The 18,926-nt window shown below is 55.0% G+C and overlaps 8 protein-coding genes across 8 annotated transcripts; 2 read left to right on the top strand and 6 right to left on the bottom strand.

The window, feature by feature from the left end:
• Positions 1–4: 4 nt before the first annotated feature.
• Positions 5–2,473, bottom strand: DICSQDRAFT_82737 (MFS general substrate transporter). The gene is made up of 9 exons (XM_007363740.1): positions 2,044–2,473; positions 1,931–1,968; positions 1,855–1,870; positions 1,521–1,806; positions 887–1,457; positions 770–827; positions 611–713; positions 341–540; positions 5–270 (listed from the first exon to the last, which is right to left on the bottom strand). The coding sequence occupies exons 1-9, from the start codon at positions 2,254–2,256 to the stop codon at positions 139–141; spliced, it is 1,617 nt and encodes a 538-aa protein (XP_007363802.1). The 5' UTR covers positions 2,257–2,473; the 3' UTR covers positions 5–138.
• Positions 2,474–3,173: 700 nt separating this feature from the next.
• Positions 3,174–5,478, bottom strand: DICSQDRAFT_168136 (membrane transporter; the record flags this gene model as incomplete). Its single annotated transcript, XM_007363741.1, has 10 exons — positions 3,174–3,305; positions 3,370–3,569; positions 3,648–3,686; positions 3,737–3,807; positions 3,861–4,363; positions 4,423–4,651; positions 4,718–4,857; positions 4,975–4,990; positions 5,063–5,100; positions 5,233–5,478. 10 exons carry the CDS (start codon positions 5,476–5,478, stop codon positions 3,174–3,176), a joined length of 1,614 nt encoding a protein of 537 aa, XP_007363803.1.
• Positions 5,479–6,260: 782 nt separating this feature from the next.
• Positions 6,261–7,861, bottom strand: DICSQDRAFT_102379 (uncharacterized protein). Its single transcript, XM_007363742.1, has 5 exons — positions 7,435–7,861; positions 7,270–7,367; positions 6,978–7,196; positions 6,738–6,907; positions 6,261–6,666 (listed from the first exon to the last, which is right to left on the bottom strand). The coding sequence occupies exons 1-5, from the start codon at positions 7,669–7,671 to the stop codon at positions 6,605–6,607; spliced, it is 786 nt and encodes a 261-aa protein (XP_007363804.1). The 5' UTR covers positions 7,672–7,861; the 3' UTR covers positions 6,261–6,604.
• A 795-nt stretch (positions 7,862–8,656) lies between these two features.
• DICSQDRAFT_168138 (cytochrome P450 98A3) lies at positions 8,657–10,748 on the bottom strand (the record flags this gene model as incomplete). The annotated part of the gene is made up of 10 exons (XM_007363743.1): positions 8,657–8,765; positions 8,823–8,966; positions 9,031–9,159; positions 9,216–9,487; positions 9,543–9,556; positions 9,611–9,734; positions 9,792–10,056; positions 10,119–10,307; positions 10,363–10,492; positions 10,553–10,748. 10 exons carry the CDS (start codon positions 10,746–10,748, stop codon positions 8,657–8,659), a joined length of 1,572 nt encoding a protein of 523 aa, XP_007363805.1.
• Positions 10,749–12,974: 2,226 nt separating this feature from the next.
• DICSQDRAFT_134690 (uncharacterized protein) lies at positions 12,975–13,478 on the bottom strand (the record flags this gene model as incomplete). The annotated part of the gene is made up of 1 exon (XM_007363744.1): positions 12,975–13,478. A coding segment is annotated over one exon (189 nt), but the record flags the coding sequence as incomplete, so codon positions are not given.
• A 196-nt stretch (positions 13,479–13,674) lies between these two features.
• Positions 13,675–14,666, top strand: DICSQDRAFT_125763 (uncharacterized protein; the record flags this gene model as incomplete). The annotated part of the gene is made up of 2 exons (XM_007363745.1): positions 13,675–14,474; positions 14,600–14,666. 2 exons carry the CDS (start codon positions 13,675–13,677, stop codon positions 14,664–14,666), a joined length of 867 nt encoding a protein of 288 aa, XP_007363807.1.
• A 309-nt stretch (positions 14,667–14,975) lies between these two features.
• DICSQDRAFT_56257 (uncharacterized protein) lies at positions 14,976–16,867 on the bottom strand (the record flags this gene model as incomplete). Its single annotated transcript, XM_007363746.1, has 4 exons — positions 14,976–15,224; positions 15,507–15,767; positions 15,824–15,992; positions 16,239–16,867. Coding segments are annotated over 4 exons (1,308 nt in total), but the record flags the coding sequence as incomplete, so codon positions are not given.
• Positions 16,868–17,024: 157 nt separating this feature from the next.
• Positions 17,025–17,659, top strand: DICSQDRAFT_125764 (uncharacterized protein; the record flags this gene model as incomplete). Its single annotated transcript, XM_007363747.1, has 3 exons — positions 17,025–17,042; positions 17,131–17,573; positions 17,632–17,659. The coding sequence occupies 3 exons, from the start codon at positions 17,025–17,027 to the stop codon at positions 17,657–17,659; spliced, it is 489 nt and encodes a 162-aa protein (XP_007363809.1).
• Between the last annotated feature and the right edge of the window lie 1,267 nt (positions 17,660–18,926).

Here is an 18,926-nt window from a genome sequence, read left to right on the forward strand (position 1 = left end):
ATGACTTAAATAACCAATGTATGTAGCGATAGCGATAGCACAACAGCGAGTATCTACAATCAATGCACGTGTTTTCCTGAGGATCGTGAGCTCCAGAGCGGGGTATCTTCGCGTGCGGAAGCAGGGTTTCATGGGCATCTAGATGGAAGCCTTTCCTCTAGGCTCGAACGGCAAGAGGAGCGCGATGAACCCGGATACAATGAAGAGCGCGCCTGAAATCCAGATCGGGACAGACGTGGCGAGGTTCGCGTACAACGCAATGATGGGCGCCTGAAGGCAAACGAGGGTGAGAGGACTTTCGTGACGGCATTGGGACAGGCAGTTGGACGTATACGCTTACCATGATGCCGAAGACGCGGTTGGCAGACGCGACGATGGCGTTGCCCGTGCCACGATCCTTGGTCGGGAAGAGCTCCGGAGAGACAGCGTATAGGACGCTGTACATGATGTTGCTTGTGAACGTGAACGCACTGTTCCAGCCGAGGAGCGCGTTCGACGTCCGTGCTGTTGTGCTGGCGAAGAGGAAGACGCCGGTTATGACTGGAATGATGGCCAGCAGACATGTTAGTGCATGGCTTAATGTGATTGAGCAGCGGAGAGTTGGACGCACTGGTCGAGATGGCGAGGGTACCCTTGCGGCCGAGAAGGGGAATTTCGACCATCCAACCTGCGAGCAAGGCACCAGGGACACCAATGACACTCAGGATGACTTGCTATATGAGCATATATGAGCACGGGGTGACCGTGTGCAGGAGATGAAAGGACGTACGTTGCGGTAAGTGATGTACACGGAGCCATCACCGAAGTCCGCCCCACGAGTGGCAAGGCTGAATTCATCCGTCTCAGAAATCTGTCATGACCACAAAACCCTCTGCGGCCAACTCACAAGAAAGTGACGAAGCCGTTGTATAGAGGGAACGCAAGACCAATGAACGCCCAGAGGACGATCAAGAGACTCGTCGAGTACGCGAGCTTCTTCGTCGCGAACAGCGGGCTGACGTGCTCCAAGCTGAAGATGTTCAGCTTCCGCGCAATCGCCGCCTTCGCGCTCGTGTCCAGGACGGGCGCATCCTCCGGCTTGCCCTCCTTGGCTCTCACGTCGTTCTCGACCTCCTTGAGCAGCTCCAGCGTGAGCGTCGTCGTCGTCCCGTTGTACTTCGCGATCGCCTGCACGACCTCGACGGCCTCCGCATCGCTCCCGCGGCCCATGAGGTACTTGGGCGACTCGTGCAGATGGAAGACGAAGAAGCGGAGGACGAACATAATCATCATAAGCCCGCCCATCGTATAGAGGAAGTAGCGCCAGCCCATGTTGGACGACTTGGGGCAGTCACTCGGGCCCGCACACGAGAAGTTCGCGATCAGGGGCCAGGCTACGAGACTGCCGACGAGTTGGCCGAAGGCCCACCAGATGGAGAGCACGGTGAGAAGCCATTGGTGCGATGCGGGAATGAACTCTGCACAAGAAGAACAGGAGATGGCTCGGTATACGCGCATCACAAATGCGTACAAGAACTCACCAAGAAAGACCGCCGAGTCCACGGGTAAGTTACCTCCCACCCCAACGCTCCAGACAGCAGCCAGAGAGCATAGCGCGACCGAGTTGGGAGAGCCACCTGCGGCGATCGCGAAGACACCGGTGATAAAGAGCGTGATGTTGAAGCACCACTTCCTGCCCCAGACATCGCAAGCCACTCCCCAGAACGCTGCGCCGACGAGGAGGCCAATGTTCTGCCCTAGCTTGAGAAACGGACCTTGGAATCCAAACTCGTTGACGACGGGGGAGAGGATGAGGCCAGTCACAATCTACGCGTCATGAGAGACTGCCTCGCTGGGAATCTGCGTGGGACGTACTGGCCAAAGGTTATCCCTTGAACAAGCATGCTCGAGTCAAAGAGCGCACAATGAACGAAAATGAAGGGATACTCACGAAAACCATCCAAAGCCGGCAACGACAAACAGGAACCACTGCAGACCGTGTCAAGGATCGAGGATGCGGGGCGTGTGAATATTTGTCCCGGATCGATATGCGGGGAAACATACCTGATACTTTCCCATTCCGACCTCTTGGATCGCATCGTTAAGAAGCCGCGCCTTGGCCTGGTAGACCGGGTCGACGCCCGAATCGCCCGAGTCGAAAACATCCTGAGTGTCGATCGGGATGGCAGTCGCCTCGATATCAGCTTTCCTCGGACTCTCCGACTTCCCAGAGTACTCGCGGACGAGCTGGACGGGCGATTGCGGGGCCGCGCTCATTCGGTCTTGTCTAGTGTCGTCGGGATCGCGTGGACGTAGGGGTGGTGGAAGAACCTACTTCCACTGCCGCGAGCGGGGGGTAAAATGGCGAGAGCAAGATAAGAGAGGGGGCGGCAAAAAAAGAGCGTCAGAAGCACAGAAGACGGTCGGCTTCCAGGCATCACGCATGCTACATATACTGTAGAACCAACGCTGGTTGGCGGGGGTGGGGCTCCTTGATTGCGACACCCCCGACTGGGTTATCGCAATTGATGGGGCCATGCGTCCCACTCGTCTAACCTTGAAAATGCAATGCGGGGAAAGTTGAGTCCCGTCGCTTCTATTAGTGACATGAATAATGGCGAAGCCCTAGGAGGGGTAAGGTCTTGCCTCAATCCGTCAAACAGAGCTGGAGTATGAGATTGAATGTAAGGAACGTCCAACGCAACCTGGATGATGTGCTGGAAAGCTGCGTACGACTCACGAAGGTAGTTTAAGAGCCTCCTGGATCGGTCTCAGTAGACATTGACGGGATCAAGAGATCAAAGGATATGTCCGCGCTATAAGCGCTCTTGCCCATTCTCGTCCCCCCGATCCTATAGTCCCGGCCCTAAACACACTGTGGCCAATGGCGATGTACGACTAAGCATAACTCCATCTGAGAGCTGAGCGGCAGATACTGCGCGGATGTGTCGGGCGATGGATCGATGAAAGTCATAGCGGACCTAGCAAGACGCCATCTTGCGCGGATACAATGCAGGCAAACAATGTACATCACTAGCAAGCAAGAGGCCGCTGGGTACAATGACCGGCGAGACAGCAGCGTCGACGACGCAAGCATACATCATTATACAAACAACCTATGCTGCGCAGGAAATTATCTACACTTACGTCGGACTGCCGCCGGGGCGTGCGCTTACAGGCGGAAATGGCGTCTATTAGATGGCCGCCTTGCCCCGAGACTCGAACGGCAGAAGGAGCGCGATGACACCAGAGACAACGAACAGCGAGCCCGAGACATAGATCGGGATGGGGGTATTCAGGTTCGCGTACAGTGCAATGATCGGTGCCTGTAGCAAGGTGGCGCACATCAGCCTCAGATCGCCCCATTGTCCACGAGTGTAAGCCACATACCATGATACCGAACACACGGTTGGCAGACGCGACTAGGGCATTGCCCGTGCCACGGTCTTTCGTGGGGAAAAGCTCGGGCGAGACAGCGTACAGGACGCCAAACATGACGTTGTTGACAGAGGTGTAGCCACAGTTCCAACCAAGGAGTACGTCAGACGTGCGCGAGGTGGTGCTTGCCAGGAGGAAGACACCGCTTAGCGCTGTTCAGATGGGAGATGCCATCAGCATGCTTCCGGTTGCGTACTATGAGGATGTAATATGAGGCTCCATGAACTGACCAGTCGAGATCGCGAGCGTCCCCTTACGGCCGAGCCTGGCTGCTCAACCATCCACCCGGCGAGGAGCGAACCCGGGACACCCATAGTACTCAGGATTACCTGGTTGCGATAGGTAATATAGAGCGACCCATCGCCAGTCTCAACACCCTTATGTTGAAGGCTACAAGCAAGGGGTCAGCTTCCTTCCCCTCAAGCGACCAGAGCATAACTCACAAGACCGTCACGAAGCTGTTGTACAGCGGGGACGCCAAACCAATGAACGCCCAGAGAACGATTAGGAGCGACGTCGAGTAGGCGAACTTCTTCGGCCTGAACAACGCCTGCAGGTGGTCGCTGTTCAGCTTGCGCACTTGCCGCATGAACGCTGCCTTCATGCTTGTGTCCATAGGCATTGAGGGTTCCCGGCCGTAATTCCCACCGGCGTCCGCAGCCTCGGCGAGTTTCTCGCATTCTCTGAGCATTTCGACCGCCAGGCTGCTCTTCTTCCCATTGTACTGCGCAATTTGATGGACGACCTTCACGGCTTCTTCATCGCGTCCACGGCCCATGAGGTACTTGGGGGATTCGTACAAATGAAACACGAAGAAGCGGATGATGAAGAGGACAACCATGAGCCCACCGAGCGCCCATAAGAGGTACCGCCACCCCATGTTCTTCTCTCTGGTGCATCCTACTGCAGAGGAGCAGGAGAAATTCGCAATGAGCGGCCATGCAACCTGAACAAAGGAGGGCAAGGTGAGCCAGTGTATAGACCATGCATGCACCTCGGACTCACCAGAGCGCCGACGAGCTGACCGATCGCCCACCAGATAGATAGCACTGTGAGTAGCCACTGGTGTGTCGCAGGAACGAACTCCAGGAATACTGCAGAGTCGACAGGCAGGTTCCCGCCGCAGCCGATCGCATATACTCCGATCAACGCGCACAGCGTAACCTCGTTGTTCGCACCACCTGCGGCAATTGCAAATACACCAGTAATAAGCAGGGTGAGGTTGAATGACCACCTGGATAGACAAGCATAGCACCCCACTTCAATCAGATTGCAAAGTATACTTGACGGCCGTGCGCACCTTCTGCCCCAGAGATCGCAGCCAACACCCCAAAAGACGGCGCCAACGAGGAGACCGATCGTCTGCGGGAGAAGGATGAACGGTCCCTTGGTCCCAACGAATTCGAGCACAACAGGGTTGATGATAAGGCCAGTCACTTGCTGCACGCGTACCACCGACACGACGTAAGCGGAATGTCGGATGTTACGGATAGAAAGACGAGTACATGCACATATACGTCATTGCTTGTCGAATAGAACGGCTAAACAGCTACTCACCTGCCACAGATTATCCCTACAAAAGCGCGCCGAGAAAATGAGATCAGTTCTCGATAAGATCGATAGAATTGCAAGCAAGGCAACTCACGAGAACCAGCCAAAGCCTGCCACGACGAATAGGAACCACTGCACATAGCACGACGTCAGTGTGCTTGAATGTGACCCTCAGCGAGCGAAGTTGGAACAGAGTGGGTCAACGAAGATGAGACGCTCGCTCGCTCGGGACAGCATGGTAGATGGTAGACGTCGAAGACGCACCTGATACTTGCCCATCCCAATCTCCCGGAATGCCGCGTTCAGGATCCTCGCCTTTGCATGATACACTGGCTCGATTGCGGCGTTATTGCCGTCGAAGATGTCGTGGTCCTCGACTTCGACCACCATCTTGCCCTCGAGATCTCCAGACGGGTTCTCGAACGACGGCGACGCCGGCTTTTCAGCCTTGCGGACAGAGTCGGACGATGCCTTCCCAGGCCCCAGATCAAGTGAGACAACGTCGCCCATGGTGGCTGTCGCGTCGAGAACTCAGCGGTCACTGCTGGAGATGTCTGCAGCAGAGGTGCTCCCTGAAGAGCACGGGAGGGCAGCTAGATAGCGATCGCGTGGACGAGGACGTATCTAGTCTCACAAGCCTCGCAGGATAGCAAAGCGGAAGTACTGTCACCGAGCCCGAGGGGAGAAATCCGAACAGAAGGTAGCCCACGTTCGGACCGACCTCTTATGTACGACGGGGCGGCTCCCCAACTGCTGATGAGAGGGGCCAGCTGTCGAGTTTCCGGATCCTCATGGGACATGACGTCTGGCTGTAGAGGACTCACCTGGCGAACTCGAGCGACAGAAGCTGTCGAAGCGCACTTCGGGCCTTTCTTGAACCCTCCTCAGCTGATCTCTGAAGTCATATCTGTGGACATCGCAAGCTTGTTTGGGTGAGAGTGAGTCCGAGTACTGAGCACCCTAGAATTTGTCACGACAAACGTTGGATTTTTCCGGACAGAGAGCTGGACGGCAGAGTGTCTTTGCCGACGAGAAGAGCGCGCATGCGGTGGCCAAGAAACGTGCGTTATCGTCATTTGTCGCATTGTCGCATACACCCTAGGCGCGCACGGTCACCTTGGTAGAACGCAGTCCTATTCAGAAGACACCGAAGGGGTAACACGTCCTGGGAAGCGGTAAGTGCTTGTCTTCGAGCGTGAGATAAGCTATCGGCGTACCTCAGTGGGAGGGAAGCGGAGGCGGCGCTGCAACTGACCTAACAGTGCAAGAACGTGCGCAAGAATGTGACTGTTCCCAATTGAGTACACCATAAATTACAAACGTTGGATCCAGAGGATACGCATAAATACAACTAGCCGTACAATTCCCTGAACACAGCAGCAAGGAATGGTCTTGAATGGTACATGTGTACAACGCTCTACAAACTATCCCCGCGGAGTCCATGCGAATGCAAGAGGCATAGTGAGCGATAAATACATGCGAGGTACCGGGTGAGGATGGGGTGCGAAATCTAAAAGATGAGATCGTGAGGTGTCGTGATGGTGGGATGATACAGACGTGCTTGAGAGCTGAAAACATATGTTGGATAACGTCAGATACACTTCCGCTAAGTTGACCCGGGGAAGCCGAGGACCGATTAGAGCCGGCGAATGGTCAATATGGCGACAAGACCATCCTGCTCGATGCCATGATTGACACCTGTGTGGTGAGCGTCAGTGAACATGACCAGGGAGTCTCGTCTAGGTTAGGGAAGCCGATGCTGCACTCACCTCGCGTTCCGCGCTCAAGCAAGCCGTCTTGCCACTGCACTTCCGCCTTCCACCACATCCCATGCCAATGGCTGCCTTGCGCAGCGAGGTCGACGATGTAGTTCCGCCCGCGGTTGTAACCATCCTCGACGATCATATGGTTCTTGGACGAGTCCATCTCCTGGGACGCCCTGTCAATGTCGACGAGGGTGACGCAGTCAGAATGAACAGTCAAGGGTACAAACACATTCAGTCACGTACCCAAGGAACCACGCTCCACTATTAGCCTCACTGCCGTTCTGTCGCCATGCACGGAAGTGATGGCCGCCTACAGCCGACTCCCAGCAGGTACCCATGATGGGGAAGTAGTGCTGCCGACCGAGGAACTGCTCCGACTTGCGACCAAGGCCGTCGCCGAGGTCCGCCTCGTGTATATGTCCGTAATGCAGTCCAAGACACTCCCTGTTGAAGCCGATTGATCTGATAGGGAAGGTCAGGGTGGTGGGCGACGGTGAACGGCCCCTACCTTTTCAGGTGAAGAAGAGGGACGTACTTGATGTAGGTCTGCATCCCGGCCTCGGTGAGGATGAACGGATCGGACTCTGCCGATATAATAATATTGAGCGGTTCTCCAAGCGTCTTGGTGGTATACTGCGAAGAGCAAGAACATGGTTCATAAGCACCATACAGAAAAGCGATCGAGTCGAGCTGAACGTACATCAAGGAACTGTCCTCCATTCAGCCGGGGGTCCACCCATCCGACCGTGTTCCTCACAGGCGGCATCTCTCCATTCTCATACTTCCGATCGCCCTTCGGTGGAAGTAGCGGGGTTTGGCCATCGGCATCGACAAGCTGCCTCGGAATCGGGACAGATAGCGCGTAGATTCTGCCAAGAAGCAGCGAGAGCACCCCCAGCGCAAAAAGAGGGTGGATCTGAATCGCGGAGACGTGCATGGAGGCCGTGGGCGTGTACGTTAGGCTTGGGTCGTCACGGTACCAATCCTGAATCCAGGCCCTGTCTCAGAGCGACTCGCGGCTCGCGGTCCGTCCTAAATCCCCCGCAGTACGGAGCGGCACTACCAGTGTTCCCTTTCCGCAAGATCCGAGTCAAGCGCCGGCGAAGATGTGTGGCTAGACACTCTCGAATGGGGATGAGGACGAGGGGGAAGGTGGGGGGAGAAGATAAGGAGCTGCAGGTTGTTACATCGGTGAGCGCGGAGGTCATGGTGAGGCCTCCGCAGGTGTGACGACCGCCTGGCGCCCCGTGCGCTCCAAATCCGGCAGTGTTTGGCGTTTCGTCGTCGCCTCTCGGCCCCTGCCACGCCTTTCCTCGCCCTCACATGCACGTCTTCCCTTCTATCGCACACATCGATCTCTTCTTTAAGGCACAATACACTCGTAGCAATCTTCAGAGCAGAAGAAAAGCACTCAGAAGTCGTATCGTTTTCTTAGCTCTCGGAGCGCCCAGCCAATACATCCGGTACGGTGGTACCCACATTGTCCACAGCGCCACCGGAGGCGATGATCATCTACGAGTGACGTCCGGTTTCACGCCGTACGTGCGCCATTTCTGCCACCAAGAACGAGTTAGACGCGAATGAGACGATCAAGCTAGCCAATCCTATTGGTAGAGTCCACCTGCTCGGTGCCAACTTGACGGTCGCTACGAGTAAAGTGACGTTGCCATCTTGACCTATTGGTATTCTGACGTGCGCAGCTCGAGAGACAGGTCCGGATATCTCTACAGGGCGTGACTGTCCATCAAGCGTTCGGCCGAGCTCGAGAAGAAGACGGCATGGATTGCTGCCCCTCGCGTTCAGGCGTCAAGTGAGCAGATCCGAAAGATACAGGACAAGACTTATTGACTTAGGAAAGAGAGCGATGGGTAGGGGACACTCGAGGGATTACAAAACCAAACATCCCGGGCCCTGAAAAGTCTTCATTGATACGCCCTATTCTGCTGCTGTAGCTCAGCAGCAAAGGTGCATATGAGCGCCTCAGCACTCGCAGACCGAGGCTTGACTGTGCACCTGACATCCTCCAGATACCTGTGCGAGCGAGGTCAGGGGCCCGTTCTACATTGAGTTTCCCTTGCATTCACTTACGATACGAGGCCAGACTTCCCGCGAGGTCGGATGTGTATGGGTTGACCGTGCTCGTCTAGTGGCGGTGTGATATTGTAGGTGTGCAGGACGCACGAGATGTAGGTGAACAGCATGTTTTCTGCAAGGTGTCGCCCAGGGCAAATACTGTCATCAAAATGCTACGCGTTAGTGCTCTGTTTCTTGGCACTAGACGAAAGACAAGCTGTACCGTCGACCGAACCCGAAGGCGACGGTTGAAGGGTCTCTGACTGCGGTATTAAGCTTGCCATCGTTCAAGAAGCGTTCCGGTACGAAGTCATCTGGCTGTGGATACGCCTTCGAGTCATGCAAGATAGACCTATAGTCTGTTCAGCATCTGTTGCCACGACTAGCCTCATCCTTATCCCGGCATACCATATGTTGACTAGGACTACGCTGCCCTTAGGGATGAAGTAGCCTGAATACTCGTCGTCATGGGAGCTCACATGGGGTATACCCAGAGGGGCGGGATGATGCCAGCGTAAGGCTTCTTTGACCACCGCGTTGACGTAGGGCAGCTGATCTAGGTCCTTAAGCTCGGGAAGACGTCCAGGCCCAACGACGGTATCCAACTCGGCCTGAGCTTTCCTCTGTACGTCTGGGTAAAGGGACATTGCCAGGAAGAAGCCACACAGGGTAGCGAAGGTCTACTCCAGAAGGTCAGAGTACTGGGGGTCAGGACTGTCATTGCGCCTGACTTACCGTCTCAGCAGCAGCTGCAAGTAGGAAGCGTCAGAGAAACGCAAGACATCTCAACGATATTTTCTCACCTGAGTAGATGGAAGCAGTGACGTCCAATGCCACGGCTTCCTCCTCAGCCGCCGATTCAACAGTCAACTGAGACAGCGCCTCACGCATCTCAGCGGCGATATTATTCGCATCGTACGCTACTTCCTGTACAAGGCATCTCTGCGAGTGAAGTCGGTATACGGAGGATGTCGTAGCACTCACCAGTCTATCCTGCTTCGTGTCATTCCAAGGTACAAGTCGCAACTGGCGAACCGTTTCACGGCAGCGCTCCAGAGTACGCAGGAATGAGGTACCAGGCACCCACGTAGGCAGTCGCGCGAGTACGGGCAGGAACTCGAGAATAGACGTACCCGGAAGGAGGTATTCTGCCGTAGCACTCCCTTCTTCTACAAGAGCGACATACTTGTCATCCTTCTCTGCAACTTGTATCCCGTAGGTCATCCCGATGACAATAGCTCCCAAGGTGCTGGGTACGAGACAGGAACATCATCAATGAGCTCAAAAGCCAGACCGCCGCACTTAGCTCACTAGCGTATATCTTCGGAGGGCTCTGGCTTGTCCTGGAGAAGCCTTGAGAGCAGCATAGCGGCGCCTCTCCTTACGTGAGGGTCATGCTTGGCTACCGCGCCGGTATCGAACTGTTGCCAAAATGCTCGCCGGTAACGGCGCCATTGCGGTCCGTAGGGGAAGAACCCGAAATTCCAGTCCCATCCTACACTGTGTGATATTCGTAAGTCATATAAGAGCATGCTTCCAAAGATGATGAACGTACAGCGCGACCATGTGAGACTCGGGCCTAGACGAGTAATTCAACGAGCGCTTCTCAAGAAGTTCGACGGCGATATCAGTATCATCCACGATGATGAGTGTCTGACCGAACGCCGCCAGTGACAGAATCTTGCCTGGTGTAGGTTAAGCGACTCCGTTACTTCGAAGGAAGGTTTCGTAGCAATGACACATACCATATTTTCTGCTGAGGTCTCGATAAGCTACCCACGGCGAAATCTTTGGGATATCCAAGAGATTGCCGACAAGGGGAAGACGGGGAGGACCAGGAGGCAAGGGGCCTTGACGGAGAGTTGACCTCCAGAGTACAACCAGAAGGACGGCCAGGGAAACGAGACCCAGAGACGCAGACAGACTGAACGAGAAAGTCATGGTAGTGTTACCTGGTGTGGTCAGGCGCGGAGACAGACTGAATGTGTGGGCGGGGAGTTAGATGGTGTGTCCGCTGCCACTTGATTTACTGGCGTGGTATTCATACGAAGCTGCGCCCTGACGTAAGGAGAGAACATAATCATTGTCCCACACCCCACATATGACCTTACGGCGGGGGAAGGGGACAAAATATGTTGTCGAACCCCGAATATGGTATCTTCTATTGCTGTAATGCCCTAGGAGCTGTCACGCTTCCGAGGAAGCTTCAAAGTAGGCCGTATACCCAATCCGGCTCCATAGGCGGTGTCAGGTCAACATGATGGGTCGCCAAAGTCTTCCGAGGAGACACTTCTCTCACTTCATTGCAGACCTGATATGTCCAAGTGCTGATGTCTCCACTTGGAAAGTCACGAATGAATGTGGGTGGACAGAAGGAAGACATCTGAGGATGAACGTACCGCCTTATGTCCAAATTGAAGCACTAAAACTTCGAACTCTAAGCTTGGAGGACAGGCGTGCGTTGTGTAATAGCCTGACACCCGACGCTACATAATGCCGGCAACGAATAGCGCCAAACGGCGGCCACAGAAGTGCAGCCCTGAGAATGGGTCAGGGAGATGAAACAACGAGGGAGTGCAAGGCTTACATTTGGTCCGTTTTCATTCACCGTCCCGCGGCGTCCAAAATTGAACCCATAAGCATCCTTGTGCCCTTTCCAGATCCCGGTATGGCGACTTTGGATCAGATGAAGGGCGGATTGAGGGCGAATGCTAGACCGAGGTCAGCGCTTGGGGGACATGTTTCGCGCAAAGCAACGTCGGCGCTTCTCAACCGTGTCCGCGCGCGATCCACGCGGATACACTTTAGGTTTGGAAACCGGGGAATGCCTTGCAGGACCGAACAAGACTGTCGAGTGGGTTAAGCGAGCACGTCTCAAAAATTATCCGATCCGGTCGCTCAAAGGTACTTAGCTGAGCCAGCACCGTGCTCTCAGTCGGACACCTTCTTGTGACCTCAAACTTTCGGCATTCACGGAACAAGGCTTGATCTGGCACCTACACCCTATGAGTGTCTGCACGTTATCAGCGCTCGAGTTGTAGTGGTATCTGCTACTTACACATACAACGAAGTGCATGTCGACGTAATGCTGGTGGGTGTGGCGGCCAAAATGTACAGCGCGACAGTCGTTGCTTTCAACTATAATCCTGCACGCAATGAGCTCAGGAGATAGTCCTGTCGATGATGGACGGTCGTCGAGTGGATTTAGTTGCACAATATTGTGCTTGCCCAGTGATCGAAGTAAGCATCTGGCGGCACAAAACGTTGCATTAGATCTACACGTGGGCTCAGAGATCGTCTCTTGTACTGAAGGGGACATTCTTAGCCCTCCGAGTGGAGGCTAGGCTCTTCGCCGGACCGTGACATGCGGATCGATGTTGTATGCGTTTGAAAGACATCCTGATCCGATAATATGGGGAGATGGAAGAGATATCGTGCAAATCATAGCTTCTACACAAGGAAAGAGAGTTGACGGAGTGTAGGAAGGGTCCGTGCTTCTCGATGTGTACCGTTGTAGGTGTCAACGAAAGTCACAGGCGCTTGCTAAAGACTGAAGTTCGGTTGTTGAAGCATTTACGTCAAACGACATAGACTGTCTTCCGCTCGACACCCTGCCAGAGCAACTTCGACGCCTGCTCCCTCCGATGGAGATGCGATATGATGGATGGAACCCTGACTTGGCGTAGCCGACCTCCACCATCATGCGACCAGCTGGAGTGTCACTTTAGCCTTATTTGGCTACTCTTGTCGGCGGAACGTCCAAAGCAGGCGGCTGAGATTCGCGAGTGGGACTCCGAAAATTCGGTTCCTCAGTGTTTTCTTGTATCTGAGACATGGAGTATGTTTCCCTTCTCATTCCTGACATAATTCCTTGCGAATCTTCCGCTCTTGCTCGACCGGCACTGATGTGATGTTCGTAAAAGGTTAGATATCGCAGCAAATGGGAGACACCGGCGGCGTGCTGCAGGCAGAATATATTTTCTTGTCCTCCGACCGGTTGCAAATGCTGCTCACACGGATGAGTCCTGCAACGGACGTTCAACAAATGGCGTTGGAGATACCACATAAACCCGAGGTGGCTGGATATATGCGCTCTGTACGTCCACGATTGGCCCTCTTTCCCCGGACTCTCCTCCCAACGCACTCTGCCTCTCCGGGAACACAAAGGAAATCACAACCCTTAATAGTCTTTGGACACTCTGCCACCAGCCTCGTCATCCTCATGCCGCGGAGCTTGCCGTGCCACTCCGAAGTAACCCGTGCAGGCTCAATCGAGAATGTATTTCCATTTACTCTCGAGCGATGAATTGAGGCAAGGCTAAGCACAAAGAAACCTTGGTGAGGAGTTTCCTCGCCATCATGGTTGCGTTCTGTCTGTGCAGGAGGACAAAGAGATTGAGTGGTTTAAAACTTGGTGAGTCCTCCACAGATATGTCCCTCCAAACGTCGAGTACTCTCGCTTGGTGCGCAATCCCCCCCTCTAAGTTGTCGATTCATTTGCATCGGGTTTCCCATGCACTCCCACTCGTCTTCAGTCTTCCAATCTTGCTCAGGGTCCCTCATGGGGTCACGCACCACGCCATACAGCGCCTACAACCTACGTGCTACCGACGAGGTGGGAAGTACGGTGCTGCAGCCCTCGCCCTCCCATATGAAAACCCCCACTCCCCTTCACTCCTGGCCCTTCTCACTATGCACCATGGCCTCATCTGGTATTCCTACGGCGCAAGTCTCCCCGACCCCTTCTTCCGTCACTCAACACTCTGGGACAAGATATGTACACAGAGGGCCGGCTCCCTTGTTCGTCTCCCTCGACGCTCATGTCTGCGCGTGTTGGCTGACCGTTTATGTCTGTAGAGCTGACAGCATGTCTGAAGCCGCCGTCGACCTAGGCTTGTTCTTCGGGGACGCCTCCTTGGCTCTGGAGATGCTAAACGACCCTAGTATACGGGACAGGATCCCGGAATTTACGGCGGAGATCCTGCCAGCACTTTGCTCTGTGGGCCAAGGATTCCACCCCTTCGGTACAGCGTACGCGGTGTCGTTTGGTCAACATCCCGATGATTCCACCCAGGCTGCTGCGGTGCCTGCCCATTTCCCCTCCGTATCAGCTCCTTCTCCGTTTTCGCCTTCTCCGACGCCGTTAAGGGCGTCGTCAGCATCGAGCTGCAGCCTCACGACAACGGCCTTCCCATCCCCATCCTCCTCTCCCGACCCCTTAGCTCACGAGCTAGCAAACCACGGCGGGTACCCCTCCCGTCGAGAGGCTGCACCTAGATTGAAGCAGATCTTCCGGCAGTGGCCTTACCTCGTATACGGTCGAAACCACGCGAAGCCTGGGAAGAAGCGGTGCCGCTTCTGTAAGAGGACCACCTCTCGCATCCAGGAGCTCAAGCGCCACGAGATCGGGCACTTCACCGTGTACCTCAAGCGGAAGTACGGCGATGCCCTCTGGGCTTGTGTGGGGGTTCCCGCAGACTCGCCGGACGCGCACACCGTCCCGGGGGGCGCGCGCGAGTTCAGTTATCGTGGCTGGGTGATGAGGGGCGGTTGTGGCAAGCAGTTCTCGCGAAAGGACACGTTCCTGAGCCATCTGAAGAAATGCAATCGCGCAGTCGGAGACGCGAATGCTCCTATATTCTTGGGCAATTGCATACCCGAGATGAGGTCCGTCCATTAGAATCTGAAGGGGTGACGTTGTGATTCAGCCGATGGAGGGTCCAAATCGTCCTGCATACCATCAGTACCAATGTATATTCTCCGAATCCAGTGTCCGTGCAGCGTGCTTGTAGTGTTCCCGAAGACGACATGGTACAGCCAATAGTAAGCACCAAGTATCTGTACCTGTACCTGTCCTAGGACTTTCTTATGATACTGGCCACTACTTTCAGTCTGTCGCAGGTGTTTGTGCAAGCCCAGGCGTCGTTCTGCTATGGTGCAGTTCAATTAGTGGCATCCACTTTTGTACGCTCTTAAGCGCCGCCTTACAAGTCACTTAGATTGTTATGAAACCCTCCCATAATCTGTCAATTGTAAGGATTTGAATAGAGGGACTGATCCCTAAACGCGATTTTCGATCGGGTCAAAACTGGCAAAGTTGACCTCATTAGTAAGGCCGCAGCACGTGACACGGGCGTTTATTTACTAAAGAGATAATATTACATAATGCTACGTGGCGTCCATCGCCTGTGCCAGCTGCTCCGGGATACGGCGGTGGGACTTATACCTGCGCGAACTGAATTCCTTCACTTTCTGCTGTGCCTCCCGCGCTCCGAGGCCCTCAGCATATGCGTCAACAAACCTCCAAGCCCGATGCTCCCATTTTCGGATCAGCTCAACTGACACTGACCGAAGTGCCTTCGGCATGTTCTCCCGGAGAGTCTCGAAAGTATAATCGCAGTGCTCTCGAAGCCAGTTCTTCACCGCACCCCAAAAGTACTCGATGAAATTGATCTCGCAGTGGAATTTTGGCAAGAATATGCAGATATGACCTATCAACATCTCAGATTGAGTTTACCCATTACAGCCAATCCACTGACCTTCACTCTCAATGATCTCTTGTACCCGTGACTTCTGAGCTTCGAAATCAGGTTGTCGCTCGAGAATACGTGTTGCACAGCATTCCACAGCATCTTCCGCACAGCTCCCCTTGCACTTCATAAGAAGCCCTGTACGCCATAGCCCACGTTCCGTTAGAACAGCCTTCATCCCCTTGGGCTGGTTGGGGTGCGATGGATGATCGGAGGGGAAATTCATCGGCTGTGTCACTTTCTCACCGTCCCGTAAGTACCATCCGTCACGCATGTGAGGCTGCGCTCCTCCCGGGTTAAGGTTCATCTTGGAGGCTCGCAAAGCATCGGGTGCATATACTGAGTGGCCCTGTGAGTTGTCGACAAGTATGCATGCAATGTACCCATCTCCGTGTGCCTTCTTAAATGCGGGGAAGAACTTCTCTGTCAACTGTGACAATAACTGCATAAGTTTGATTCATATACAGAAATAGCAATGATATGTACCTGCTTGCAGAAAAGCTCACCGTTCCAGAATCCTTCGTGATTCTTGCCGTATTCCAGGGTAACACTGGCTTCGAGCAACCACCCGACAGTTGAGCAAATGAAATCACTTTGGTGCAACCCCCGCCCAGGACCCTTCTTCTTGAGCGGAGACTCTCCGTTGAGCAGCCAGCTCCACCGCTTCCCGTCATGCGCCTGAGCCACCATCTCATCATGCGCAACAAGCACAAGACGAGGACGGACGAGGATACCATTCAACTGGAGATCAGGATGTTCTTCAGTATCCACAGCACCAACCTTGTATCGGACAAGGCGATATCGAATGGCTTGCATTGCCGGGATGAAGCGCTCATTACGATCCTTTACGACGTCGGGTCGCTCGTGGCCATCGTAATAAACGGCTTTCCGGTGCTCGGACCAGGTGAAGCCCTCACTGATAAGCAGGCGGCGCATTGTTGAGCGGGACAGTCCGAGGCGACCAGGTTTGAGATGGTACTGGGGGAGAATTACGGTCGTAACAAAATCCTTGAGCCCATTGGGCATTTCTTCTGATTCGAGAACGCGACGATACTCGAGGGCTTCCGCTGCATTGAGCTCGTTATTGAATAATTTTTTGAGCCTTACGGGGTCCTGACTCCATTTCTCAGAGCGAAGGTAAGCGCGCACTGCAGCGCGCACCGTGGGATGGCCGAGAACCGACAAAACCTTCGCATGCCGCCCACGCTGGGACTCTGGCAGCGTCCTCGTCTTCACCCACGCCTGGGTCCACCTGCGGACAAGTCGCGCCCCCCACTTCCCGGAGAAGAGGTTGGCTCGTGCTGCCACCTCGGACGCCGCCATCATCCCCTGCCCTTCTCGGTCCATCAAGTAGAGGCAGGCCTGAATCGCCCGCGCCCGGTACGACTGCAAGCCGTTAACCCCCCCCACAAGGACGGTCTTCTGGGAGTTCAAGAGCCTCCTCATGTCGGCGAGGGCTTCCCGACGAGCCTCTCGAGCCGCGTCTCGGACCAGCTGGCGGGCCTTGTGCACAGGTACGTCGTGTTTTTTGGGGGGAGTGTGGCGGGGTTGGGTGTTAAGGGCGCGGGGTGGTTCTGGGATGGGATTGGGGCCAGGTAGGATGGGGATGGGACAGCTGGGATGGTCGAGGGGGTTGTAACAAGGGGATGGGATGGGGAGGGGACAGGGAGGGCGGGCATGGGGAGGAATGAGACAACGGCTTCAGGTACGCTCTCGTTTTCGTACCACTCGTCTTGTTCTTGTCGCGTACCATCGGAGAGTGCATCTTCCACATCTTCTGACATGTCAGACAGGAAGTCTGCGAGTTCCAGGTCGCCGCTCTTGACGCGCCCTCTGCCGTCTTCTCCGCCGCGCTCAACAGCGTCGAGAGGATCCAGACGGAGCTCAACGCGATCCAATTCGCCGTCTTCTCCGCCGCGCTCTACAGTGTCGCGATGGCGCAGACGGAGCTCATTGCCACCATCTTCTTCGCCGCGCTCAACAGCGTGGAGCCCAGGGTCTGCATGCTCCCCGGCACCGGCAAGCGAGGGGTGTCGGACATCACGAAGAACCTGTTCGTGGTCCAGACGGACGCGCTTCGGGTTGTCGGGGGCTTCAACGAGCTCGTCGCGAACTCGTCGCGCGGACATGCGGTTGAGGAACGCGGCGTCGGACTCGTGCCTCGCCACTGCAATCGCCTGCGCAACGGCCTCTCGTGCACCAGCGGGCAAGGTCTCCGGCCGCAGGTCGTCTTCAGGTGGGACAAATGTCCACCCCTTGCCTGCAACACGAGCAACCTTCGACGGGATCTGCAGCCGCGCAAAGTCGGCATCGCTGCCTTGACGAGCGGTCGCGCCAGCGAGGCGGGCTTGCTCGTTTGCGGTGAGTGCTGGCCCTTCCAAACTTTTGGCTTTCTCTGGCTTAAAAAAAGCCCGGAATCGTTCCGCTTCAACGCTGTCAAATATATTGATGAGTGTTTCTGTTTTATCTCAAGGAAGATGCTTTACTTACGAATTGCGAATTATAGCGTCTGACATTTCCTTCGATTGCTCGTTCTGGCGGTGTTTTCGGACAGTACGCGCAGCTCCGCCGGTACGAACCCCCCTGAGCTCGCTCTCCGCTCGTGCCCACTGCAGTCTGCTCTTCAGCTCCATAAGTCCGACATACGCTGACTTTGCTTGCACTTCCAGGTTATCGAGGAGCTCATCGCCTTCGAGCTCCTCAACAGATTCCTCCCCAGAGACATCCCCTTGTCCAGCATCTTCCGGGGAGCTTACAGCCACGGGAGGATCCCCCACGGCCAGATCGCGAAGGGACTCGGGAGGATCGGCGTCCTCAAAGCGGTCATGGGAAGACTCAGACTCGGACGTTATCGCATCTTGGGATAGTGGGTCCATGGAGGTTTGTTGCGCTTGAGCTTCCATCTGCGCGGCCTGGCGAGCTCTTGCAAGGCCTGCTTGAGCGCGTGCGGCGGCCGCCATATGGGCTTTGTTTCGTCGAGGCATGTTGTCGGTGAGTATCAGGGACAGGGATAATCAGGTAGTATTGTGATTGAAAAAGCATACTACTCTACATGCTGTATCGTGGTCGGTATGTACTATACTATATATGGTATGTCGGTCAATCCAAGTGGCGGGCCAAGCATCGCCGACCCCGCCCGACACGCTGAGCAAAAACCGTTGACTCGAAAGTAAGGCCATGTCACGTGATCATTAAGCGCGCGCTTAACTGCGTACAAAAGTGGATGCCACTAATTGAACTGCACCATAGAGCTCGAGCAGAGCATACGTTTCAGCCCCCAGTCAGACGTGGCCACGGGAGCGATCTTAGGTGACAGAGATACACGTGATCTGTGACGGTTGACACGCTGCCGGCAACCCACGGTCACGCGTGCTGCTGCAGCGCGACTGTGTCCTTCCCGCCCAACCTCTCCTGACCGTCTTCCACCCCTCCTGTCGCTGGACTCCCTGCGACCTCTAATTATTCTTAATTTATGCTGTGAATATTTCTTGGGTGCCTCAAGACGCATTGGCAAACCCAGCGACAAATCAACGCAAACTGGTGCACGACGTCCATCAACTATAGCCAGAGCTTTGTGACATCATCGAAT

The sequence above is a fragment of the Dichomitus squalens genome (assembly GCF_000275845.1).
Source record: "Dichomitus squalens LYAD-421 SS1 unplaced genomic scaffold DICSQscaffold_7, whole genome shotgun sequence".
Classification (NCBI taxonomy): domain Eukaryota; kingdom Fungi; phylum Basidiomycota; class Agaricomycetes; order Polyporales; family Polyporaceae; genus Dichomitus; species Dichomitus squalens.